Below are 27,646 nucleotides of genomic sequence, written 5' to 3'. Positions count from 1 at the left end.
GGGGGAGGCTGGCAGATGATGGTTTAAACCCTCTCTAGTGATGGGAGGATCCTCCCTGGACCTGACCCCAACTCACCTTCTCCCAGAGTTTGCTTCAGCAGGTCGTGTTTAGCCTGGAGCTTCGTGATGAGGTTACTGCCATTCAGATACTCCTTAAATTTCTGGAATTAAAGAACAAACGGGTGGGTTAAGCACCGCAGCCCCCAGTGGATGCTCACTGCTGCCCTGGGGCTGCCGGGGGGCTCAGGAGGCTGCAGGCTGCACCAGCTGCGCCGCAGGGCTCAGCCTCTCCCTGCTCCAGCCACTGCCCTGATGGTCTTATTAGCCTGGTCTCCTTGGAGCTGCCCCTCCTGCCTGGGAACGCAGGGAGGGACAAAGAGTTCAAAGCTGGCTTTCTTTTGTCAGGCTTCTGGGAACAGCCTAGGAAATCAAAGCAGCTCTCCCTGCACTGCCAAGGCTTCGCCTCTGTGCAAACCAACAATGACAAGCGAGAACTCCCAGTGCCTGAGCCCTCGCAGGCAGGGACTGCCAGGTGCCCCATGCAGCTGGTGACACTGCACAACAACTGCCATCCCCCAGTGAGGCTGTCAGACACCCAGAACACTCCAGAGCAAGGCATGACACAGGTAAGAGGACAGAGGGAGACAAGAGATGGAAAATGGAAGACAGAGAACGGGAAAGATCAAATCTCTGCAAAAACCATTAAAATAATCCCAAGCACATTTCCAAATGAAAATTGCAATCTCCCCCTAATTTACAATATGATTACTAAGAGAAAGCAGAAGCTCTTCTATGCATATGTAATACACCACAAGATGCTGTTAACCGTAGGCTGTGACCCACACTGAAATGAGGGAGACTTCTGGTGAACTCGTGGCTGTTGCCTGTACTTCAGGTACCAGAACAGAGACCTGAGCCCTGCCTGGGAGTGCAGCATGAGAGCTGCAGGGCAGGCACACACACCAGAGCCCCGCTTTTGTGCCTTCCTTGGCATGTGGGTGGCTTCAGCTCATCTGTGGGCCAAGGGCAAACTTAAGCTGTAAAGGCTAGAGAGGAAGACTTGGCTCATAGTTCAGAGTCCTGAAGGCCTTCCTGAAGACACCCTGTGTGCTGGCCCATGGTGAGGCCATCTGGAGTCTGCGCCCTGCTCTGAGCCTCTCCCACTCCACTCAGTAAGGTTTGAATCTCATCTGGCTGCTCCAGTTGTTCCTTCACAGAGAAAAACAAGGCAGGCACTGGATTGTCAGTCCCTATGTACTGCCCTGCCACTGAAATGCATTCCAGACTCAAATCTGACAGAAGACAAGTACTTAAAGAGACTGAATTGGTTCTTGCTCTTCACTAATGAGCACTTAACTGGGCCTCAGCCCTGGCAATTAATGCTTCATGTCCTGTATGCCTGAGCTGAGACTCACAGTGAAATAGAACATTTCGGTCTCCTGCTGGTTGGCTCTCCTCTTGGCAATGTTGATTTTGCTCATGTAGGTCTCTGATGCAGCTGATTTGACCGACTCAGTGGAGCGGCTGTGCTGGAAGGCATCTGAAACATCAAAATCTTCCACTGTCAGCATGTCCTGCAAGGTCTGCATCGTGGCATCCAGCGTTTTCCGTACCTATCAGAAACAGGACAGCGTGGGTTTGAGGCAGACTGGGAAAAAGACACATCTTGAGCCAAAACAACCACTCAACAAGCAGCTCCTGAGCCCTGGGCTAGCACTGGCTGCAGTCTGTGGGCACTTCCAGCTCTGCCACAGGGGGGGCTCCACACCTGAGCACACCAGGAAAGCTCCAGGGGAAGAAAGGCTCAGCAGTGCTGCCCACAAACCCCAACTCTTACCTCTTCATTCTCTATCTTGAGGGTGGCCAGCCGAGACTGCAGCTGGTGGTACCGCATCAGCAGCTCGGTCTGCACAGGCTGCTGGGCGCTCACCTGGCACACCTGAGACAGGAGACATTCCACGGGTCATGCACGGACCAGACACACATTCCCATACCCACACAATTCTCTCCAGCCCCCACAAGCTCCTGGCAGCCTCCAGAGAGGTTGTGTTGCCGTGTGTCCCGTGAGCAGTGCCCTGGACCCAGGCCAGCACCGAGTGTTTCTGCCATCTCCCAATTACAGCAGGTTAATGACAGCTCCCCTGTGCAGATCTGTGGGGCAGAGAGAGCCAAACCATGGGCTCCCTAACTGGGACAGACATGGAGCAAGAGGCAGCCTGAAAGGAGGAGCCCTAACGAGCCAAGAGTCTCATTAGGAAAGGAAACACGAACAGCAGTGTGTGAAGGCAGCAGAGAGGAGTAAGGAGTCAGGAACAATTTCACAGTTTAAAGGAGGGCCAAGCCAGGCCAGGCCCCTCTGCAGCCCCACAGGTGAGCACGTTACCTCATCCCCCATGTGTGGCTGGAACTCGAACTTGAGCGGCGGGCAGAAGACCTGGTTGCACATGTCCATGATGGTGTGCTTGTCGCTCCGTGCGTCCAGGTTGTCCACGGCGTTCTCGATGACGTCCAGGCCCTCGTGGCGGGACGTCTCCAGGTTGTACTCAGCAGACAGGTATGTCCTGAAGGTGCGAGCAAGGCTGGCATGGAATCCCAGATCACAGCACTGAGAAACACAAAGCAGGGTCTGGTCACACAAACACTCCCAAAGCATTTTGCGAGGTTCTCAAACACAGATGGAAGTCCAAGCAAGGCATGGCAGTGGACACCATGCCCCGTGGTGTGTGCACGTGCTGCTCTGTTCCTGGGCAGCTGCCTGCCTCCCACCATGGAGCAGCTCCTCATGCTGCTGATCACTCTCATGTCTGTCTTAGGGAACATGATAAAACTTGGATCTAATTGCTGCCAGAATACTGTACTTTAGACAAAAAACTGTTTTTAAACATTGTCCCCACTATAACTGAGTTTGGCATGTCAAGTGTCATACCAGCACAGGGATCTGCTGCCCTGAAAGCTCCATCAGAGCTGAGCAAGTCCAACCTGTGACCAATCCCCACCTTGTCACCCAGCCCCGAGAACTGAATGCCATGTCCAGCTACTCCTTGAACACCTCCAGAGATGGAAACTCCACCACTTCCCTGGGCAGCCCGTTCCAGTGTCTGATAACCCATTCTGTGAAGAAATGCTTCCTGAAATTCATATTGATAAACTCCAAGTGAAACCCAAAAGCTCAGCTGGTGCCACAAGTGGCTCTGACCCAAGAAGCCATCTCATGCTCAGTGCTGATGTGAGGTGACACCGCTCAGATCACGTCACAGCAGGGCTGTGCTTGCTTCAGCCTCTGCTAAAACCAGCAGCAGCAAAGCTACACTGCACTGATTCCCAGCCCCACTGTCCCTCCTCGTCTTTAAAACTTGTGAAAACCCACGTGCAGTAACGAGCAGTTTTGTAAAAACTATCAAATTGTCACAGCTCTCCATTCATCCTGCTTCTGTTTAGCCTCTAATAACACTAATTGAGAGTATGGGCAGTTATGGACTGGCACAGACCTGCCTTAAAAAAATCAACAAGCAACACAAAAAAGGTAAGGGGTGAATTTCCATTTGCTGCTCGGGGCAAGTCCTCATTGTGTGCTGCAAGTCTCTCCCATGAGACAGTTTCAGCGTGAACACCCATACGACCACTCCAGGTAGTAGGGAAACCCCAGAGCTGGAACAATGCAGCCGAGGGTGTGCCACACATATGGGGCAGGGACCAGGGCCAGGACCCCTGTGCCAGCGCTGGGGGAGGAGCAGCACTCCTGCCCTGACCACAGCCCTGTGCCCTGGGAACAGACTGTGCGTTCCCCAGCACCTCCCATCCCCTGAAATCACAGCTACTTTGCTACAAAAGACAGCACCAGGAGGAAATATCTGCCACTGTCCAAGGGTGGGAATTCCCAAAGCACACAAAACTGGGCCACTACAAGGCAAGGCACTGAATGGCACAGAACCCAAGCAGAGGGGCTCATGGCATTGCCAGCTGCTTTTAGGATGAAATTTCACATGAAATGTTTCCCCTTTTTTGCTGCTGGACTCGCACTGAAGGCGGTGGTGATTTGCAGTGCCCAGAAATCAGCTGCTCCTGAAAACCAGGGCAGGCACTCCCCTGGCTGCACACACTGCAGCCCTTGAAGTCCCTGGTGATCAGCACCACGCCGGCTGCTTCACACACGGATGCCCAGAGAATAAAAGACGGAGCAGGGATTTCCACGCAATTCCCAGAGGAACACACAATGGGGAGGGCAGAAGAAAAAGGAAGAAAAAAAAGACTTCAAACCGATGCTCCCAGCCCCAGAACAAATGGCATTTTCTCACCCCTCTCATCCCTTTGATGGCAAATAAATTAGAACCACAAATAATAATCCCGGCCCTTCCGCAGCGCCTTTCATCTGCCAAGCTCAGAGCTCCCCAAGCATTAATTCATCACGGCTGGTAACACCCTGCAAGGGGTGGAAATATCCCAGTGTTCAGCTTGAGAAACAAACCGGCTCCTGGAGCTCAAGCAAGCACATTCGGCCAAAACAACGTGGAAGCAGCCAAATACCTGTGTGCCTCCCACTGCCACCCCAGAGCTGCACTGGGGGCAGTCCTGGGCGCCGGGAGAAGGAAATGCACACAGTATTCTGTGGCTCCAGCAACTTCGAGTCCCTCTGTTATCTGGGAGGCTGAACCTGCACATGACAGAGCTCAGCCAGGCCCACGCCTCGGACCTGAGCAAGTGGAACCCCAGAGTAACACCTGAGTAACACCTGGGTGTCCTGCAAGCCACCCCTTACCATCCCAGGCAGAGCAGTAATGCCCCTGCCTCCACAGGACCAGCACTGCCGGGCCCAGAGCTGCAAACAAAGAGCCCAACTCATTCACTCTGCTCTGTTCCCACTTCTCTGCATTTTTTTCCCTTATCTGTTTTTAAAAAATATTCTGCATTATTTTTAATTATATGCATAATACATAATAATTACATGCTTATTTTAATTTCTGGCCTCTACTCTCTTGACATTGCTGCAAAACCCAGAGCTGTACTGCGCAGCAAGTAAATCACAGAATCCCAGAATGGTTTATGTTGGGAGAGACCTTAAAGATTATCCAATTTCAACCACCCTGCCATGAGCAGGGCCACCTTCCACTAGCCCAGGTTGCTCCAAGCCCTGTTCAACCAGGCCACTAAAGCCCACTGAGGATTTTTGGCATAACTATTTCAGTTGCTGTTGCTGTTCCCTAACTTGACTCAGCTAATTTTTCCAGGGACCAAGCAATTCCACAGTTCCATGTAACACTGAATTTCCTCAGAGCTCCCCTCCTTTCCTGGCTTCTCTCAGATACAGCAATCACTAATCTGCAGGGAAGTGGGCTACTGTTCCAGAAGGACTCAGAGGAGGCTGCACACGTTTTGGCACATCAGTTTGTATGGAAACTGCCTGTTCTATTTTCTCTGCTGAATCTAGTGATATCTTTCATGTGACCACTTCAAACTATCTCGCAGCCATTTCCCAGAGAACTCCAGAGGGATGGATAAGAAGCTTTATCTCCTCTTCACATACGTGTCCGAAAAGATTAACTTGGTCACACAGTTGATGACAGTAATGAGACAAGCCCAGGCGCTTAAACAGACGCACGTGTCATCCGAGGAGGAGGCCCCGTGGTGCACTGACAGTCCAAGGCTAATTTGACCTATCTCTATATTCTTCCCTTCCTTTCTAGGACAAAACAACACGGCCACTGGAGACAGAGGGGCAGACGGCTCTGCGCCCCTTCACGGCTCCTCTGATGGGCTTCACAGTTCTCATTAAGCCGCAGCCCTGGGAGGCTTCCCTCCCTCCTGCCTCCCTCCCGGAGCAGCTGGGGCCTCTGCCTCGCCAGAGCAGCAGAGTGGAGCACAGCTTTGTCACCAGGCTTTGTCACCAGCCACTGCTCGGCAGGGACGCCCAGGGAGCAAGTGATGTCAAGGCTGTGCCCAAGAGATGACACTGAGGCAGCTGGGATTTGGGGGAAACGCCGGTAAATTGGCTCTGCAGTGTCCTGAGGGTTTGGATTTGTGTGAAATCAGCAGCTGCACGTGGCAATTTGTACTGGAGATGGAGGGTGTGTGAGCCCCATCGCCTCTCCCGTACCCCAGAGAGCCAGCCCGGTGCATCCCTCGCCATTCCATGGTGGAGCAGGGTGGAGGAGCTGGCAGGAGCCACGGGAGCGTGGCCAGCTGGGCCCAGAGCGTGGCTGGCCGGGCTCAGAGCTGCCCTGGGCCCAGAGCGTGGCCAGCCGGGCCCAGAGCGTGGCCAGCCGGGCTCAGAGCTGCCCTGGGCCCAGAGCGTGGCCAGCCGGGCCCAGAGCTGCCCCGGGCCCAGAGCGTGGCCAGCCGGGCTCAGCTCTCCCGTGAGGCCCCGGCTCACCCACACTCTGCGGAGCCGCTCCCTCCGTGGGCTCAGCTGCCCTGCGCAGACCCCCTCCAGAGCCACTGGGATCCTGTGACTTGGATTCATTTCTTCTGGAGCTGCTGAAGCCCTCCTTGCCTCACCCTTGCAAGATACACTGAACTCATAAAAAGGCCTGCTCATCTAAACTGCTCTCCCTTTGAGGATATGGGACACCCATGCTCATCACACATCCAGTATTTTGTTTGTTTGGTGAACAGACTTTATAATCGGGGAGATTTCATTGCTCCATGTTAAACATGCTTTAGCTGAAGTCCCTGAAGGGATTCCCGGAATGTGGGAGAAATGCCATCTGCTGACTCCAGTGGAAGTGTCAGTGAGGAAATAAAAGTTGGGAAGAATAATATAAACAGACAGAGCTAAAATGGAACTCAGCAAATCTCCAGAAAATCAAAGTTCAAAAAACTCCACAAAACTAAGTCATTCTTGCTTAAAAAAATAATTTAACGAAAGAAAGACAGAATATGCACTGCAAAAGCAGAAAGCCTGCAGATAAATCACGGTGTTCTCACACCTTGCCATTCAAATGTCTCAAAGAACAACTTACTTGTTTTTAACACATCTTCAATAATAAAGAGAACAAAACATAATTAAGAGTATTTTATCGTATATCAAAACCTTGAAGTTGTCAGGGGATTTGCATAGACTTACTTTAATTCTCAGAAGTGTAACTACATGCTAATGGGCGAGGAAAGGAGGTAAACACTCAAGCAGCTTTTTAAATTGTACATTTAGGTAACTCAGTGCTTCAAGCTCAGCTATTTATGCACTCACTGAGGCAACTCCAGCAGGAAGAAACTGCACCGTGCAATCTACACGCTGTGGGATGCCTGATAAAGGAAGAGGCAGAAATCCCTTCTCTGGGTAAATCCCTTCTTTGAATGATCTCAAAGCAGTTTGTAGGAGTCACCAGAGCTCAGTTCCTGCCTTTGCCATAAAGCTGCCTCCAGCAGTTCCTGCCCTGAGGCTATTCCCTGCAAGGAATAGGAGGGATAGGCACCTTCCCCAGCCAGGACAGCACTGCCACGTGTGTGCTGAATCCCCACTGAAGTCACCGAGTCAGAAAAACCCCTCTGGTTCAGCACCAAAACCAGGGCTGTGCGTGACCTTGGGAAGCATTTCTCTGTCTGAAACACAGACTGACCAATGGGCCAAGAAGAAGCCTCAGTCTCACCTGGCTCACCCCAAGGCAAACCCAACTCACAGGACATCTTCAGCCCCAGTCAAGAATATCCCAAGGCCCCCAGAGGCACCCCTTCACCACACAGGAGTGCAGTCAGGAGCTCAGCCAGGCTGGCTGGGCCCAGGGAAGGCACTCACGTCGATGAGGTCGGAGACGTCGTGGATGTAGTACTTGCTGACGGCCGCGTTGGTGGCTGCCAGGTTCAGCAGGTAGTCGTTCCTGGCTTTTGTACACTTCAGCTTGTTTTCAGAATACTTGGCTTGTCTCTGAAAAAGCAGAACGGAGTGTCAGAGCACAAACAGGATGGTACTGGCACAGTTTCTCCTGCCACAGACCCCCCACAGCACCCTGCAGCCTGGGTGTGATGAGGTAATCACTGAAACTTGGTATCTGGTATGAAAACAGGGACCTTGCCAGGGTGGAGGAGATCCCATCTGAACACCCCTCGCACTGTCAGCCAACCATGATGGGTGCATCCTGCTCAGAGGTACTTGGAGCCCCTGAGCACAGCTGCTGCTGGGGATTTTGGCATCAGTCAGAAACAGAGGGCCAAATTTTCCCTCCAGAAATGCTGACATACGTTTGGACTTGCTCCAGATGCGTGCAGCTGTATCAAAGTGGAATCTGGCCCAGAGACCCAAGCTACACAACTCAGAACAGGACCCAGAATTCAAAACTGTAGGAAAGCAGATGTGCTCCAGATCTGGGACATCTGCTCAGGCAGATCCCTGCTCTGAAGGCTGAATCAAAAAATTAACCCTTCCGAGAAGTTTACTGTTAGAAATGGCCCAGGGCTGGGTGAGCCAGTGAGCAAAGGTGTCCTGGCTGGGGAAACTATCTCCTTTTCTCCAAAATTCTTCCCTGCTCCTGGCTGCAGAGAAGGGCCGGGACCAGCTTCTAGACAAGGCTTGACTCAGAGTCAGGATGGCATGACAGGGACAGGCAGTGCAGCCTTGGATGGAGTGGGGGACTGCCCAGGGAAGACACTTGTGATGGCCTCCTCGGGTTGCCTTCAGCAGAACATGCACATGAGACACCAGCCTTCCTAACCCCGTCCCAGAGATACAGGAATGGCCTCACAGACAAGGACAAGGCTGAAGCCAAGCCCTGCTGCCTGCAGGGAGCCCCAACCCCAGCCCAGCTCCCTCTTCCTTCCCTCTCACCCACCTTCTCTTTCATCTTCTCAATCTTCTTGACAGAGCTGCGCCGCTGAGGCCGGTCCTCATGTCGCAGCAGGTTCACACTGATGTCCCCTGACTTGTTGAACTGCTTTTCTTCCTGCTTCTCTGCCTCCTTCAGCTTGCTCTCGGCGCTGATGCTCTCTGCGTGGTACATGTGGTAGGTCTTCATCACCTGCAGACACAGGAGGTCATGAGCCACCTTGCCATGGTCACCTGCAGCACCGGAGCAGGGCAAGCCAGCCGCCCTGGGCAGGGCAGAGGGGCTGTGGGGGCCACTGTGGCATTAAGGAACACAGTGGGGAGGAAAGCCTGAGAGATGAATCCCAGCCCCAGCCCTATTTCTAGAGGCTCCAGGCTGGCCTAAGAACTGTGATGGCGCTCAGTCCCACTGGGGGGACACGATCCAGCACACACCTGCAGTCAAAGAGCACCGTCAAGAGAGCACAGTCAAAGAGCACCGTGTGCCTGCCAATAGGGAAATAAGGAATAACCTCAGAGCTCTGCAGCTGGGATAAGGGTCTCCATGACAAGTGACCGTGAGGGAGGCCACAGCCACTCTGAACTCCCTTTTGGCCTAACCCCTCTGCTCCCACACTTGGACTTGCTAAGCCACCAGACAGCCCTTGCTCTGCCACCCAGACAGCAGAACCATCCAGAAGTGGAGGAGCTGCAATCCCCAGGCAGAAATGGGGTTTGTCTCCTGTCACCACCTCATCCTCCCCTGCTGCCACCAGCACAGGCAGTGCCAGGATAGGCGCAGCAGCACCTTGTCCTTCACATTCCAGATCCAGGAGGGATGATGCTGATCCTGGAACTCTCTACAGGCAAAACTTCCAGCACAACCTTCCCTTTCAGAAACAAGAGCCCAAAGGGCACATCGGATCATTTTAACGGAGCTGGCTAGAGGGACACATCTGCTCCTCTCTCTTTATTCCTTTAGTCACACTGTCCCCTTCCATCATCTCCCTTTGGGATGTGGGTGATTTATTTCACATTGCCTTGACACAGCACACAGGGCCCAACTGCTCACTGCAATCAGCCTCAGCAGGGCTGGGCACTGCAGGCTGGGACAGGCTGGGACAGGCTGGGACAGGCTGCCTGAGGCCCAAGGGTTCAAACAGAGCAGGAACCCCAAAGGCAGGGGATTTTTACACACGGCTTAATGAAGCAAACACAGCTTTCCTCAGCTGTGGCTGCCAGCAGGACCCAGGAGTGTTTGACTTGGAGCAGGTCAGGCTGAGCCGCAGGACCCCTCCTCCTGCCAAGCACAGCCCTCGGCCCAAGCAGGCTCCCAATGCCCACCAGAGCTGCACAAACCTGCTGCTGCAGGGACACCCCAACGCAGGGACAGGCAGGGGGCAGTGAGCAAAGGCTCCTGCTTGGCCCTGAGCTGCTGCATTTCCAAGCCCTGCAGATTCTTAACACAGATTCCAGACACATATTTCAAACTGCCTTCTCTGCAGTGAATGTCACAGGACACACACAAAACAGATGATTCCTGGATTTTCTTAAAGAGAAAGACCAGAGGGCTTCACTGAGCCCTCTTCATCCTCACCATCTACATCTTTTTGTGAACGCACAGAGGGAATGAAAAAGCAAAGTGCTGCATATCAGGGCTTCAGGCAGTAAGAGGAAAGGTTTCTGCAGCACGCAGAGAGGCCCTAACACAACATGACAGAGAAGCTCAACGAGCTCCAAATTGCAGGATTTTTGTGAAATCTAAAGGTTATGGGACAGTTACCCAACCAAAATAGACACCTTAAACAACTCACTGTGCTCCTCACCAGCTGCCCTGCCACACAGCTCACTCTTGGAAATTCAGAGCATATTTCTGTTTATATCTGCCTTAATTTTGGCCGGGGCCAAGCTGCACTGCAGCAATCAGCCCCTGATCTGCAATTCCCTCGTGCCGTCTCGGTGCCCGCAATCAAATCAGGCTGTCCCTGGCCTGCATTGCTGTGACACAAAGACAAACTGCCACAGCTGCGTCCCGGGGATCCTTCCTGCAAATCAGTTAATTAGCTGCAGCGAAGGAGGAAAAATATGTTCCAATGTTCATTAGTTATTTAACAACACGAGTTGTGTTTTCCATATTAATTACATGTTCTGGATAAAGGCTGTTGCCAAAATACCGGCCATAAATGGCACTGCTGGCAGTCTCCAGCTACAAGGGCTTTGTTCTCCTCAACAGCTCATCCCCAAGGTTCTGACCCAGCAGAGGAGCCAGAGCAGAAATGGGGTGACCGTGTCAGGTACAGGCTCAGGCCCCCTCAGCCTTCTGCCTTTACCAGCTCCAACTGGTACCTCTCTGCTGGAATCCATAAGGAGGAACCAAAGGAATTAGGCTGGTTTTAATTCACAGCTGAACTATTTCTGCACAAAACCATTCACAAGCATCTCCACTTCAGAATGAGAGTCATCCACTTCCATTTTGATTAAAATCAGTGCGGCTTTGGTTCTCTCCATACAGACTCCACGGGGTGACTTGCATCAGAACAGCAACAAGGCTGAGTTAAAATCAATGCGGTTGTTTTGGCTTAAGTTTGAGACAGTGAATGCCTGAGAAGCCTGTAAAAAATTGTTGTTTCCACCCATGTCGGAACCCAGGATTCTCCTCTGGGTGTCCTGGATGGCCAGAGCCGCTGGCAGGGGGCTCTGAGACCCTGGCATGCAGCCAAAGACACACGTGGGGTTTTGATCTTAGCCCGTGGAGCAAGTTACTAACTCTGTATGAAGAATTACAAGCCACACACACAAAAGTTTAGATAGCGTAGTAGAAGTAGTCACGAAGTAAAGGGTAGGATTTCTGAGTGCTGTACAGGGGGGTTTAAGCCTTGTACGCAGGGGTCCAAGTTTTGTACATGGGGGTCAGGAGTTCTAAGATGGAGGGACTTGGGTGTGCCCTGTCCTCTTTCTTTCTCCTTCCTAACCTCCATGTCTTTGGTGGTGTTGGCACTCACAGATTGGTTTAGAGTAGAAAGTCACCATTCAATATAGATAGTAGGTATTGGAGAAAAAGCATAAACATGTAGTACGTAATATATGATATAAAAGATAGCACCAGCCCCCTGGGAGGGCAGAGTGCCTTTGTCTGAGCTGCTGAACGGGCCACAGCAGTTCAGGGAGAAGAATCTTGTAGATAACCAACAATAAACAACCTTGAGAACAGACAACAGAAGACTACTGAGTCTTTCTTCGAAGGCACGGGTTGGAGGAGGGACTTTTCCATCTTTCGGGGTCATCCCAATCCGGGGGTGAAACCCCACACACCCAGTGCACAGAATTCCCCTTGGGGAGGCTTAAAGAGCAGCCTCACCAGGGCATGGACGAGCTGTGGATAAAGGCCTGGCCAGAGGCAAGAAAATCGACTTCCCTGTGCTGGCAGCAGTCAAATGACATTTCTGAGGAAGCAGCAGCCTGCTGTCCTGTGAGCCAGGTCCCTGCCCCGTGTCTGGCTTTGTCAGCAGCCACAGCTCCCGTGCTGCTCGTGGGCACCCAGCGTGCTGCAAAGAACACACCAACAGCAGCTCAGCCCCAAGGATGCCCCCAGCCACCCCCAGCACCCATGAGCCGGGGCAGCTGGGCCTGTTTCACCTGGTGGCTCAAGGACAGAGCTCTGAGCAGCAGGAGCTGCTGGCACCAAGCAGATGTGAGGTGACCCTGACTGCCCCACAGGCAATCATTGCTCTTCATGCTTTTGAAGTACGTCCCTTCCCTGCTCCCTCCTGCCTGGATGACAGCCAGTTTGTTATCTCAGCAGCAAGGCTGAACACAAACACAGAGCTCCTCCAGCTCTCCCAGTTTCCCACTCAAACCAGTTTGTTTCACCATTCAAGCCCATTCTGCTCAGCACCTGCAGCAAAGCAGTGAATGGGAGAAACCTCAGCTCCTGTGAGGATGAGCAGAATCACCCTCTGTGCTCCTCCTTGGTCGCTGCTTGCACTGGGACCTCAGCACATTGCTGACCCCTCCGTGACCCCAGCGTGTCCCTTGGGGATGGCCCTGTCCCCTGGCTGGGTTCAGAGCAGACTGGTCCACAGATATGCAGGTCAGCCCAGCCCTTGTTAGTCTTTCCTTGTTTTGCATCTGTCATGCTGCTGCTGTAATTAATCCTAATTAGTCACCACCCCTAACACAGCTTGTGACATTCAACCATCAACAACGCACTCCCAAATCTCACACAGGCTTTTTAATCTGATCTGCTGTCCACCCACACTGCAGGTCTCACAACAATCAAATCCTTCAACAGCCAATGCAGGAACAAACCTGCTAAGAAGAGATTTATGGCAGAAATTTCAAATACAATCATTCATGCTCTGTTGTTTAGGCCTGTTCTTCAAAAAGATGAAACAGAATGATTGTTTAGGAATAAACCTACTGCAGCATTATTTATGTACCAGTTACAGACACAACCAAAGAAAGCAAATATATTATCTCAATTTTCCAACAAAAGGCAGACTTTATATGGTTTTGTTGCTCCTAAACCACAAATAAAATAAATTTTAAAAAAACCACTTGCTACAGGGCAAGAGGCAGAAGCAACACAAAGACTTTTACTACTCTGCTATGAAAACCTGCTTGAAGAGCCGTGTCCTGACTAACAGCACATGATCTCACTGGGAGGCACAGACAACTCTGCAGCCAAAGTGTTCCTCGGGGCAGAAGCTCCTCTATGAGCCAGAAGTTTTCTGCATTCCCCAGCAGAAGGTGTATTCAGCCATCCCCCCAGGCCACGGGCTCAGAGGGGCAGGGAGGTGTCCAACACACAAGCACGGCCAGCTAAGAGCCACTGGTGCCTGGAAATCACCAACCCAGTGTCTGAGCAGGGCCAAAAGGCACTGTGGTGCCCGAGCCCCAGCAGGTGAGAGCATCACAGACAGGGATCTGACTGGATCACACACAAACAGCCCCAGCCTGGCAGGTGAGAGCATCACAGACACAGGGATCTGACTGGATCACACACAAACAGCCCCAGCCAGGCTCGAGGGAAGCAGCTGGGCACCCGGACCCAGCCCCTGGCCTCGGACTGCTGGGAAACCCTCCAGCACTGCCACCACCCCAGTGAGGAGAGAGGCTCTCCCAAAGGATGGGAGGGGAAGGAATGGGCCACGCTGCAGGACAGCCAGGGCAGAGCCTCCTCAGATTTGCTCTAACAAATGCCCGTGCTCCCCAGGCTGCGGCCAGGAACGGTGGGACGGGCTCACGCTCACCGTGTAGAGCTCATTGGTGACCTTCAGGAGCTCCTCGTGCATCTGGAGGCCAATCTCCTTGCTCTGCAAGACAAGAACAAGAGAGGTGACACTGTTATGCTCAAAACACGCAGATCTAAAATGAAAATACACTTCAGAGGAATCTGAAACGTGAATACACAGCGCAGCAAAGTCTCATGCAGTTTCAGAGCGGCTCCATATTCATTTGAGGTTGATGTTTGTCCATGGATCACCCAAACAGGGTTTCAGAGACCATGAGGGGAGGAATTTCATATAATTGAACCTATTTAACCCTGCAAAACACATGAATCTAAAATTATGGGCAATACTGCTTTGCCCTTCCACTGGTAAAATAAATTCCCAGCCCACAGACAGCTCCCCATTTGGGTGTAACACACAACACTGTCCCCAGTTTGGGATTGGCAGAGATTCCCTTTGAGACTGGCAGGGTGTACATTATCCAACAGCCATTTGTGTTCTCTAGATTGGCATCCTCCAGCCCCAGAGCATCACCTGTCAATCTGTCTTGATCTGAAACACTCTGCTGCTCTGTGATTAAGCACATCTGCTGCTGGACCTGCAATTTCCAGCCAATGCTGGTATTTCAGAGCAAAGACTACCAGGGCTCCCCAGCACTGGCATCCCAGGTTTATGATTCCCTTGGCCATGACCAAGCCCCAGCTCCTCCTCAGTAACTCATTTTCACTATCTGACCCGAGTGAACCAAAGCATCTCTGAAAAAGGACATTACAAAATAGCTACACCACAGTTATATAATAAGGTTTCCAGTTTCACAACAGCAGCAGCCAAAGTTCAGCCAGCTGAGGAGACAGTGCCAGTGAGGAACTCCTGGCATCCTCCTGTCTGCTGAAATCCCACTATCAGCCTGTGTTTTCCCTTTCCTTGCCAGGCAGGATGAGGCAGATGGAGTTGCCAGCCTCCTACAGCATGGGCACAGCCCTTCATGGAGAGGCCACAGCATGGGGAGCTGCCCAACACTGGAGCTTGGCTGCAGATCAAACCAATTCCTACTGCAACCCAGCAGCTGGAGGTGCTGGGATGTGCTCACACTGCTTTCCTGCCTGCCTGTAATTACACCACAAATCTCTCCGTGGAATCTTCTTGGCTAGGAAATACTTATTATAGCTTGAAGATGTGTTTAAACTAAGTATAGACACCCCCCCTCCTCCCTCCCCTAAACCAAACCAAAACAAAACTGAGCAGTTTCTCCCAGATTTCCTCAAATAACTCCAGGAAGTTTTGTGCACATGGGCAGGGAAAACAACATTCCATCAGGCTGGGTGATGAGAGAAGCCCTCGACGGGGACAGGTCCTCTAATTGTCCAGTCAATGGGACAACCTACATACTTTTGAAAGTTTAATCTAGATTATTAGAAGTTAGACTTAAAGCAAAGCCTGAGGCAAGGAGTCTAAAGGGTGAAAGTCCCACCAGTAAGCACAGTGTGTCCGTGAGTTAGACCAGTTGTTGTCCCACGAGCTACACCTGCACAGGCAACCACAGGTGGGAAGCAGAGTTAAAGAGCCAGTTGCTCACAGACACTAACCCAACACCTGGCCCCTGCTGCAAAGGGTCTGTGGCACCACTGGGAGTGTCCCAGCATCCAAGAGGGCAGTGAGGATGAGTGAGGATGCTGGAGCCTCTTCCAAACTGAAGGACTTGCCTCTCCTCCAAGCCTGCTGCCTTCCCTTTCTCCAACAGAGAAATTATATTTGTGTACTTACAGGAGACAACACCAAAACATCATTCCAGTTCCTGGGACCATCCACAAAACCCGAACTGCAATTTAGGTGCTTCCTTTATGCCTCACATTCCTCCTAAAACCCACAATTGCTCACTGAGACAGCAATGGCTTCAAGTTAGCAATTTATTAAAACTCCTGCCATGCTGACAAAGTATGGGGAAGCAGTAGCATGGATGACTGACAACAGAGAACACTTACTCTGAAGACAAAGACAAGAGCTCCCATCCACACACTGCTGCTTCATCCAACCTCCATCCAGGACAAAGCAGCATGGGCTGTGATTAAATTCACTGTCGCAGCACATAATTAAATCCCACACTGGGGAATAAGCCAGCACCCTTATTTTGGACATAGCAATGCTCTGGCTCAAACATGTAATTTCCTGTATCCCATACCTGGAAGAAGCATCATACTTCCTTCCTTCTGCACAGCAGAAGGTTAGAGTGGAGCAAACACCTGCCTGGCAATGGTGCCTCAGCCTGGGTTTGAGTGTGGCAGGACATGCTACGAGGTTTCATGGTGACAGACTCGCCCTGGCAGCAGAGAGAGCCACATCTCCACAGGGACACAGCTCAGCATCTCCACTGCCTGCTGCCCATCAGCAACGTCAGCACACTCACCCTGAACATCTCCTGCATCGGGAACGTGACTCACACTGGAAGCCCCAGGGAAATCTGCCCAACTGAGTTTTCTTCTGCTCTCCTCACAGAATGCCAGAATGGTTTGGGTTGGAAGGGCTCCCAGCTGGACAGAGGAGGCGAGCTGGGGAGGACACTCGGCTGGAGAGGGACAAGCCACACTGCCTGGGTCAGTGACAGTGACCCCACCTGAGCCAGGCTCAGCCAGGGGAGCCAAGGGAGCAGCAGCTCAGCACCCACATCTTTCCAGGCAGATCACCACGTGCTGAGCAACTGCTCCTCAGTTATGCTCATCCTGTACCCCGGGAGCCCTCCCCGCCCTTCCCAGGACTGTTCACATTTACATAATGAGCGCAGGAAACACAAAACCTCCTGGCTCCTTATGTCCCCGCGGCATGTCACAGGCCATTAATAAACTCTAGATGGGAAGAATTAAAAGTGACATTTCTGGAAAAAAATGTTACTCTAATTTACCATCAAAGAGCAATCTCCAGCACACCCAGCAGCTGAACCACGACTGCGGGTGCTTTAACCCTTCTGCAGCTGGGTTATCTGCCAGCAGCATGCACAGCCTGGCCCCCCTGGAGGAGGGCTTGGAGGGCTTTACCCACCACACTCAAAGCCAGACTGAAACCACAGTGAAAGATCCCTCCTCTGAGCAGCTTCATATACTGCAAGGCTGGATCTTCAAAACGCATTTACCAGCATGCTCCTATTTCCACACAGGCGCCCCAGGTTCCCACTGAGCACTGCTGAGAAGTGGGAAGTGCAGCCTCAGATCCCTTCAGACAAGGCGTGCCATAAGTTGAGAAAAATAAATAACCTGAATATGCTCAAAAGTGGCAGCCTCTCTGTCCACATGAAAGGCAAATGTCAACACAAAGTCTTTTTCCCTGCTTTAGCTGAACGTTATTTGCAGGGACAGGTAAGTCCAAGGAACAAACCCAGTGAAATCACAGATGCTCACGAGGTTCCTTGCCCTGTCAAGGTTCCTCTGGATGCAAAGCAGGTGCTGGCTCTGGCAGGCTGCAGAGAGAGTCATGCCAGCTCTCCTGGCAGGAGGTGGAAGAGGGAGAAACAAGCAGCAACCATTTCTATAAAATTTAAGTGTTGAGCCTTAGAAGCGTAAATTCAAAAATGAGAGGAGATGGAAGAACACCAAACACAAAGAAATAATTCTGCTGAATGGATGAAATACTTCACCATCCTGTCCTGGCTGAGGATTGACATACAACACCAGAACACTCAGAACACTCAATATATGTCCTTGTTTGCAAGCTGGCTGAATTTGTCCCGTGTTTCCAAATGAGACACACCATCCACAGACATGGGCAGGGAAAGCAGAAGCACAGTTTAAACATAAATCTCCAAAACTGGTTCAGAGCAAAATGCAAATGGGAGGAACATTTTGAGACAGAACTGGACTAACCAACACATACCAAGTATCTCCATTTCTGGAGGGCAGGAGAACAGGAAAAGGGATGATATCCCATATCAAATCAGCCAACACAACCTGACCTTGCAGTTTAATTTCTAGGTCAGATCTATAAACTAGAGGAAACTGGCCATAAAAATATCACATTAAGTTTATTCTCCAGTCAGGCTGAAATTTCAAGATAAGCCCTGATTATGAGCCTTCTCCTCCTGGAGAGGCAGGTGCCCTGTGGCTCACCCTGCTCCCTCACGACAGTCCCCAGCTGCCCCTGATGAAAACAAGGCCACAGAGCCTACCCTCTGCCGGGACTCTTGGTGCTCTTACCACACTCCTCACCTTCAATGAACAGCTCTGGTCCACCTGACTGTGTGATTCTCAGAAGTCTCTGATGCTCCTTTTTAATTTGGTTATCATTAATAATTCTGTATCATCAGCAGATTTCGTCATCTTACTGTTCAGGCTTTTTCCAAATAATTTATTAGGAACATCACTGGAACTCTCCTTCCCTTTTTTCCTGCCTTTTAACTAATCATTAATCCAGAAAACAACCCCTCTCTACTCTTCAACAGCTCTTCAAGAATTTCAGCTAAGGCCCTTTTCCAGTGAAGGCCCTACAACTAGCTAATGACACGATCTCTGGCTCCTGGAAATACCTCCACTGAATTTCTGAGGCATGACTCTTGCCTTCAGGAAGCACAGTGACTCCTTTCTTGTACCTGCCTCATAGCTGTCACCCTGCTCTTGAGCAAGGTTCCACCCAACAGGCCTGTTCTGACCTGTTCTCCGAAGCCCTCCAAAGAGCCTAGAAAAAAAGTCAGCCTGTTTTCACCTCTCTCTTCTCTGGCACTGACACTTTGAGCACCAGGGCACACCTCACACTCCAGACTTGACAGGTCTAGATCTCAGTTTCTTTCAAACTCTAGGATAAATACTACCAGGAACACTTTTTAGTGATAGTCCCTTGCAAGATTTGCTCTGCAACATTTAAGACAATTCTATTTTAGACTAAAATTCCAGGATGGACGCTCGTGAAGCAAGGCTGCTCAGGTTACCTTTTTGAAGAGCCTGATGACATCCTCACTGATCTGCGAGAGCCGGACGATGACATTGTTCATGAAGATGTCATTCAGGGTGGCGTGGTCTCGGCTCTCTCGACGGGTCTGCGTCAGAACCAGGTACCAGCAGTTCACAGGGGACAGGAGGTGCTGATCTTTCCTAGGGAATCGTGGAAAAGAAAAAGCAAAAAGGCCAGGTGAACACATCAAAAAGGCACACATTTTCAAATGAACACCGTCAGCACATCGCCTCCCTCCCTGCACACGGTCACTGGGATTCGGGGCGTGATCTCCTCTTCCAGCTGAACCAGCACTGCATGCAGGGATCTCCAGTGGCACAAGCACCTGTACCACACCAGGCCCCCGGCCAGCCCCTTCCCAAACTGGGTGCCCTGGAGGATGGCACAGGAGAGGAGACATTGCTGGAAAGGGAGAGAGTTTCGTACAGCTCGCAGTACAAATACAGCTGTCACTGCTGCAGAAGGGCCCTTTGCCACCCCGCACACTGTGCTGGCTTTAGTCCACTGAAAAGTGCTCACGAAAGGCTTCTGCATCCAAAGTTACCTCAGAGTGCCTGTGCACAACACGAACACACTCAGGCATGCTGCCGGGGACAGCGTGGAGACTGCAGAGCCCCGTGCCTGCACACACAGACAGAACAACTGCAGGCAGACAGAGGGACGAGCCCGCGGCCCCGGAGGCACGGCGATGGCCAGAGCCAGGGCTGGGCACAGCCCGCTGCACACGGGGACAAAGGGCACTGGAGGGACCCTGAATCCTGAGAGTGCCACAGCCCCATCAGAATAACGACACACAGGAGCAGCTGGGGAAGTGGTGCAGATGAGCCTGGTAAGGGAGGTACAGAGCAGTCTGGAAGGCAAAAATGTATTACGGGAGTCTCTGGACATGGAATGGACAGTGAGGACTCAGCAGGAGAGAGCACTGAAATCACGCTGACCTGATTAACACCACCAACACCAGCACTTGTGCTCAGCTCCTTCAGAACAGTGGAGAACCACCTGGCACCTGTGGACACTGCACAGCAGCAGCTTCTAGAATTGTAAGCAATGCAAAGTCCTAATACTGCTCTGAGCTAATGGCTGAGGCCAGACACCCCCTGAACCTCTGTGGGCTCCATCTCTGAACCAGAGCTCCTTACTGGCCAATTCCTTCAATTCCTTGGTGCACAGTGCAGCACCCAGCACCACACAACCAACATGCAACAGCCAGATGCCAAAAGGACAGAGAGGATCTGAACAGCAACTCATCATCAGCAGAGCTTGGCACAAGACAGCAGTAAAGCCTCACACCAGAGAGACCGAGTAAACAGATTAAATGGGATTTAGTAATATGGAATAAATAGGATTTAGTAATGTAACAGCAAAAATCACTGCTCTTGCAGCTGAAACAGGAAAAAAATCACCAGGGGTTAGAGGAAGAAACAGACTGTGAAGAGCCTGGGGCTGGTGAGGAGAAGGGCAGCAAGCAGGCAAAGCCCAGGCTTGCTGTGAAAGGCACTGAACAGCAGCTGCAGTCTTTGGCCACTGAACTGAATGACATGAGTTTCATCTGGAACAAAGGGCACAACTCCAGCTGAGCGACTTTCACAGATACCGCTGGCAGAAGAGACAGCGACAAACACTGTGGCCCAGGGAGGCAAAGGTGGAGAGCTCAGGTGCTGCAAGGAGAGCAGCCAGGAGCAGCGCCTGGCTCCATGCTGCCAGGGCTGCCACGGTCCCAGGGCACAGACTGTGCTGGGCACAGGGCACACACCCTGCTGGGCACAGGGCACACACCCTGCTGGGCACAGGGCACACACCCTGTCGGGCACAGGGCACACACCCTGTCGGGCACAGATCCTGCTGGGCATAGGCACAAATCCTGCTGGGCACAGGGCACACATCCTGCAGGGCACAGCCTCTGCCAGCACGGCCCCTGCTGGGCACAGAGCACACATCCTGCAGGGCACAGGGCACACATCCTGCCAGGCACAGCTCCTGCCCTGCCCGTGCTGCCCAGCGAGACCCTGCGCCCCTGACACCTCCAGGAGAGCCAGCTGTGCCAGGGCACACAGCAACCCCCAGCAGCTGCCAACCCCCAGCACGAGCACAAGCGTGGCCCCACAGAGCCCAGCTGGACACCTCTGGCCTGGCACACACAGGGAGCAGGGCCCAGCCCCAGCTGCAATGGGCAGTGGCCTCCACAGGGCCTTGAGGTCACCAGCCAGCAGAATGGCACAAGCCAGTATCCTCACCACAGAGCAGTCACCTCCAAAATGAAATTCTGAGTCAAGATTGTTTTTCTTTCTATTTTTTTCAGATATTTTCTGGTTTAGCCAAGCCCACAAGTGTGGTTAAACTGAAAAGAAGCTGCTTTTGAAAACACATATTTACATATTCATGGATTTCACAACTGCATCACTGGTTTGATTCTCACACAATCCCAGGACTCAGTTCATATTCCCTACTTCAAAGCTTTGTTTCACAATATTTCCACTATAGATCTGCCTCCCTCCAACACCATACGGCTAAGCACAGAAAAAGCACATACTTTATTGCAAATGAAGTGCAGTAAACTCCATTTCCAGAAAATGCTTCCAACCCTGAGCCTGCCAGTGAGCCTGCATGAAACACGCAGCACCCGGGCAGCTGGTGACTGGGCTACACACAAAATCCAGGGCTATACACCAGACCCACCACTATCTGCACGATCAAATCAGCGGCTGAATTCAAGACCCTTGAAAAAATCAAGGGGTCTGACTCCTTCCTAGTCCCCAGTTCCTATTTTATTGTATTGCTCAGTGAGTGTAATTCATGCAGCACAGGTCAGTGATGCTGTGGTGGAAGTCCTGGACAGACACGTGTCCAGTTCCTTCTGTGACCCCACAGGGATGAGACAGACGAGGTCACGGCCGAGGTGCCCTTACTCCGTTTGGGACTGCGATGCTACAGACCAGCCTCCAGTGCTCACTGCAGCCTCCGCCCCTCCTTCTGCACCAGCCTGCCCCCGGGAACAGCCACTCACTTGAACTGGTGCTCTCTGGAGCTGCGGATCTTGGAGGAGAAGCGCTCGGCCAGCTTCTCCAGGCTGCGGGAGTACTCCAGCTCGATCTCGGCCTTCCTGCGGAAGAACTCCTGCAGGTCCTGCAGCAGCTGCAGGCGCGACTCCGACTGCTGCTCCAGGCATTTGAACTGCTCCACCAGCTGCGTTCGGATTTCTGCAGGCACACGGGAGAGGAGAGGAACAAAACACATCAGCTGCAGACACTGGACAGGAAGGTTCTCCTTCCTTGTCCCAGAGCAAAGAGCTCTGCTGGAGCTCCCTCCCAGCCCTGGGTGAATTCAGGGCTCAGTAAGGCCACAGGATCTGCTTCCCGAGAGGGAGCAGAACAGTGCCATGGACCAGCCTCACATTAAACCCTGTTCTTTGTCAAAACACTCTTACAACACTGAGACCAACCTCAGAGCTTTCAATTGCCTTTTGAAACCAGAAAACCATGCTTCTATCTATCTGGTACTACCTGAAATCACACACTGTTCTCATATAAACAAACGTTTTATTTCTTGATAAATGTCCACCTTCAAGATGGCCAGCATTGACCTTAAGGAAGCTGGCACTGCCATGCACCCTTCTCTCACCCCATCCCCCTGCACTGCCGGGTTTAACAACAAATCCAACCCAGCTTTGGCTCAAAGGCTTAAAAAGTCTTTCACACCCTCCAAATCCCAGCTCAAAAACACCAAAGATCTCATCTGTTCCATGTTTATTTGCTTTCCCCTGAGGACCTGCAGACACCGGGACAGACACACGGCAGCACCCTGCGACCTTTCCCGAAGTGGGCTCAGCAGTGCCTGGAGGTGCCTGTGGAGCCTGGGGATGGGCTCCTCGGGCAGCTGGTGTCTCCTGCAGCACCTGGGCCCCCGCTGCATCCTGCAGGGAACAGGCACCACAGGAACAGCTGCTCTCCAGTGCTGGCCCTGCCCTGGCACTGCCTGAACCCAGCACCTCGGCTGCAAATCCCCCACGCGGGGGATTCTGATCCCAGGGAAACAGGCAGGCAGTGGGGAAGGGAGAGCTGCTCACAGGCACAGCCAGACCCCTTGCTCTGTCTGCAAGAGAAGCCACACAGCACCTGTGGCACAGGATGTGATGGAAATACACCTCCCCAACTCTTCCCAACCCCGGGCAGGGTTCCTGCAGCTCTGTGAAGTGCCCCTGGCCAGGACGCCTGTGCAGGAGCTGCTCGCTCTCCTTGGAGCAGCAGCTGAGCTCTGCCCAGAGGGCTGGGAGCCTGGCAGGAGGGCGTGTGCAGAACTGAAGGGAGAGGAAAAATGAGACTAGACCATAGGAAAATCTATTCAAACTGAGAACAATTGGGCTGAGCTGGCTGCGGGGGGCAGCTGCACGGCGAGGGATCAGAGGAGCTGGAATGGCAGAGGTCAGCTGATGGAACGGGTCCATGTGCTGCCTCCCTGTCCCCAGAGCCCTTGGGGACAGGGGAGAGCAGCCCCCAGCTCCCGGGCAGAAGGCAGGAGGGCACAGGTGAGGCGAGGCAGCTCCTGCACGTGCTCACCTTGAGACCCTTCACTCTCCTCCCCTCATGTGCCCAGACCAGCCACGGCACTTGTGGCCATTTTAGGCTACCTACAGAAACAGCCTCTTTAACGCTCCCACAAGCAATCCGTGACACACGAGATGTCCTTGGCCTTTCCCTAAGGTTTGTGAGTAGGTCTGTTTTCCTCACCTTGCTCACCTGACGCTGCTGAGAAGCCAAGGCCCCTGGCAGAGGAGGACGGGTGAGGCAGAGCAGGGATGCTCAGCACAGCTGCTGCCTCTGCCCAGACAGGGGTTTCCCTGGGACTCTGGGCATCTGCGGCACAGACATACAGACAGCAGCCCTCACTCACAGCAAGCTGCAGAAACTCCAAAATGAAGGACAATCCCACTCCACTGAGAATGCTAGAGATACCTTCAAAAGTTAAATTCTCTGCTAAAAGAATGCAGGAAAGGATGCTAAATTGCAAACAAGGTCTCACAACAACTGGTATCAGTACCTCAGTCTTTATTGTCTCTGTTCCCAGTTTGCTGGAGTCCAGCTCTCTCTGTCCCTGGCACACTCTGACCTTTGTCAACAGAAATTCTTTGTTTTTCCTATGCCTGTAATGTGTTGATTTGACACTCCTAAGTTTCCTTGCAGGAGTTCAGCCAGGTCAGTGCCAGCCCAGCACGCAGAGGCAAAGGACAGGCTCTGTGGGCACAGGGAGCTGCCAGCCGTGACCCTAAAGCCACCCAGTGACAAGCCATCACACCAACAGTGGAGATGGGCACTGACCCCAGGGCTGCTGCTGCATGCTAAATGGGAAGGGCTTGTGTAGAAAACAAAATGCAAAGCTGCTGGCATCACCAATGCAAAGACAGACACGGTAGCAGAGAGAAGGACATTGCTCAGTGCTCCAAGTGTCCCTAGGAGTCAGCACTCCCAGGGACAGCTCCAACAGCTCCTGCACTGCTTGCAGCCATGCTACATCCATCCTGCCCCTTGCGGGGGGATTCACAGGCCTGGAATCCCAACCTTCAACCAACTGCCAACTATGCTTTCCACGGCAGATAATCTTCTCTTCAGCACCAAACCCCAAAACTTTACCTTTGTCTCCTCAGCTGGCATCAGCCACCATGGAAGCCAACCCCAGCAGAAGGACAGCAGGATATCCTGTGCAGCTCATGGACAGACAACACAGGGGGAGTTCAGGTGGGTTACTAAATAAACCCGACTCTCCACAGGCAAACACTGGTGAAAAGCAGGCAGTGGAAAATCCTGGGCAGTTAAGACTTGCAAAGGTCGGAGCCTAAACTGACACAGGGGAGGCCAGGGGAGCCAGGGGAGCCTGCAGCCACGGGCTTGGTGCTGCTCCAGCCAGCACAGCCCTGCCCCAGCAGCTGCACACCAGAGCACCCTCCTCCTCCTCCTCCTGCAGGAGATGTGGGTTTTGGCACAACACCCCCTCCCCAGCTCTGGCTGCTCAGACAGGGGCAGACAAAGGCAGAGGTTTCTCTAGCAACGCCTGGGACAAGGCTGCCGAGCCTCTGCTCCCCCTGTGCCGGGGGGAGCGGGACAAAGCCCTGCTGCCAAGGGCTCCGGGGGCAGCCCACCCAGCCCCGGCTGCTCCATGGATAACCCGAGTTATCCATCCAGGAGAACGGCGCTGTCACGGATCCGCCCGCCGGGCAGCCTGAGACAGCCGCTCCTCTAACATATGCTTCACCCCACTGATTTGTGACAAGTGAGAAAATATGCTTGGCAACAAAAGCCATTATTTTCTCACAACTGGGATTAGACCCAATAGTTCATTGCAAATATAGCACAACAAGCTGGACTCAGGGAGGATCCAATTCTTACACAAATACAGAACAGACGAACAAGGCCATTTGACTCTCAATTGTTTTCATGCCCCCTTCAGAGTAGCCATGTGCTGCCTTCCCTGAAAGTCCAGCCCTCTTCATAACAGAAACACCTCAGATGTCTTTTCCAGCGCTTTGTCACCCCACGTTTGAGCAGCACGCCGTTTCCCCAGGGAGAGCTCTCAGGCACAGTCAGAGCTAATGCAGCTGGAGCCTGGATCCGTGATGGAGCACCTCGTGGAGCCAGCACAGCCCGGGAGCGCTGGGCTCTCGGGGCGATGCCGAGGAGCCGGGCTCAGCCCCAGGCTGGCAGGGCATTTTTCAGAGCCCAGGCGTGTCCGTGGGACGCTCCTGCTGCAGGCACCTCTGGCACTTATCCCCTGCCTGCGCAGCAGCTCTCGGGCTGGGAGCAGCAGCAGGGGGATGCAAGGATGGCTGCCAGAGGACCATGCACCTTCTCCTGAGGGCTGCAGCCAGGAGAGGCTTTGTCAGGCCCCAGCAGCGACAGTCCTGAGCCTGAACAGCCGAGGAGCTGCGGGCCACGGCCTGGAGCATCCGCAGACAAACACCGGGGCGCCTCCATCCGCTGCACAGGTCCCTGTGGAGGGGACCTGCAGTGAAAGCAAACAGCCCAAAGCTGCCCAAGCCTCCCCTCTCCTTCCTTCCGTGTGATTAGTAACATCACTGCTTAGACAAAAACAAGAGATACAGCTCCTGGTAAAACAAAGAACAAGACAAGCCTTTTATCTGAAACACGTGTTCCTGGTTAAAAAATAAAAGAAAAAAAAAGGAAAACACCTTCTCCAGGATGGAAACAACTCCTGAGGCACTGGCATTTTTCAGGTATTTTCGTGTGTCTGTAATCCCCAGTCCATGCCACAGCACTTAGTGTGCACAGCCCCAGTTTTCCCTCGTACCCACGCCAAGCCCCCACACTGCAGCTTGCTGGGCTGTGGGGCAACAACTTCATCTGCAACCACTGAGAAGGGAAGTGAAAGTGTAAGATATCTTATCTTGAACCCAGTGACTTCTTCTCTCCTGTGAAACCCCTGCCCTGGAGCAGCCCCTCGTTGAATGCAAAGGGCAAAGAAGATGAGAGCAGCCCCTCAATGTCCAAGAACAAATACCACAGCTGATACGGTGACAATGAGGCCTTGAAATGATCAATAACAAGCTCAGCAAGAAGAAGGTGGCAAAGCTCTGCCACCGAGAGGCACAGCAACAGCAGATCCCACACGCTGCTCCTCACGCAGTCCCCTTCCCCCTCCTGTCCTTGCACACGATGGTGGCTGCTGCTGCTGCCAAGGTGGTGGCACTTGTCATATACTTCGATACTCCAAATCCACAGGAGCTACTGACAGCGGATTTCCCTTAAAAACTGTCTGAGTGCAGATCTGAAAGCAGCCAGCCTGGCTTGTGAGGAGGCAGCAGGGAACAAGTGTTTTGGGTGAAGCAGAGCCCCCAGTCCCCTTCCACAGGCAGCACTGCCTGCACGCAGCCCATGCTCCTGGGACACCAGGAGCCAAAAAACCAACCAAAGGAATCCAAACAGTGGTTACTGTTAACTCCAGCTGAGCCTCGAGGCCAAACTTCCCACAGATCAAGAGTGAGAACAGATATAATGGTGCATTGCAATTATGTCCAATTTAAGAACAGACCCAGCACTTCAAACCACACATCATGCATGCCAGATGGGAAGAGCTGGCCAGAGAGTGCCCAGACCAGGCAATGCCAACCACAGCTCCCCTGGCTCTGGGAGCGGCTGGGCAGCTGCCTCTCCAGGTTCTCTCTCATCTCCTGGACCACGTGCCCTTCCTCTCTGGCACGACGGAGAAGGCAAACCTGCCTGCAGAAGAAATCCTCACTCGGCACGGGAGCTGGTTTGTTTCCCTCTGCACCACTCACAGAAATGAGCCAGACTGACCCAAAGTGCCTCTTTCCCTGCCTCTTTCTGTGAGGAGAGGCATGAGCAGAGCTGGAGCCTGGTGGCAGGTACTGCCCCCCGTCCTTGCCAGACGCTGGAGATGGGGCTGATCCCCACTCTGGAGCTGTGGTTTACCACAGGAGTCGCCGCTGGGACCAGACAAGCTTTGGGGGCTAAATTTAGGCAGCAGAAGGGCATATTTTCCTGTTTTCTCCTGCCTGGCACAGAGCACAGCAGGCTTTATCCGGGGATGGCCCTGCTGGCAGCGCCCCAGGCACGGACCAGGGCAGGCACAGCTCAGCTCCACGCCGTGTCCTCAAAGCTCCAGAGCCCCGGCTCTCTGCTCCACTCAGTCCTTGCGTGGCTCAAGGTTCATGGCAGCAGAGAGGTCTGTGCCCAGCCCACCCGGCCTGGCAGGGACCCTGCACAGGACCCCGACCCCAGCCCCG

At 52.8% G+C, this 27,646-nt stretch overlaps 1 protein-coding gene across 3 annotated transcripts in view; it reads right to left on the bottom strand.

The window, feature by feature from the left end:
* Positions 1-27,646, bottom strand: part of SRGAP3 (SLIT-ROBO Rho GTPase activating protein 3) — a 71,075-nt gene that overhangs the window by 19,255 nt on the left and 24,174 nt on the right. For all 3 annotated transcript variants that reach the window (XM_038149073.1, XM_038149074.1, XM_038149072.1), the window contains exons 2-10: positions 21,899-22,091; positions 18,872-19,034; positions 13,984-14,046; positions 8,760-8,945; positions 7,730-7,858; positions 2,384-2,605; positions 1,838-1,939; positions 1,416-1,613; positions 77-161 (exon numbers count right to left, since the gene is read on the bottom strand). In XM_038149073.1, the coding sequence (XP_038005001.1) occupies positions 77-161; positions 1,416-1,613; positions 1,838-1,939; positions 2,384-2,605; positions 7,730-7,858; positions 8,760-8,945; positions 13,984-14,046; positions 18,872-19,034; positions 21,899-22,091 (1,341 nt within the window). The remainder of the gene's footprint in view (positions 1-76; positions 162-1,415; positions 1,614-1,837; positions 1,940-2,383; positions 2,606-7,729; positions 7,859-8,759; positions 8,946-13,983; positions 14,047-18,871; positions 19,035-21,898; positions 22,092-27,646) is intronic.

Source organism: Motacilla alba, chromosome 12 (genome assembly GCF_015832195.1).
Source record: "Motacilla alba alba isolate MOTALB_02 chromosome 12, Motacilla_alba_V1.0_pri, whole genome shotgun sequence".
Lineage (NCBI taxonomy): Eukaryota > Metazoa > Chordata > Aves > Passeriformes > Motacillidae > Motacilla > Motacilla alba.
Note: the sequence above shows the minus strand (reverse complement) of the source record. Positions and strands in the feature narration are given on the sequence as shown.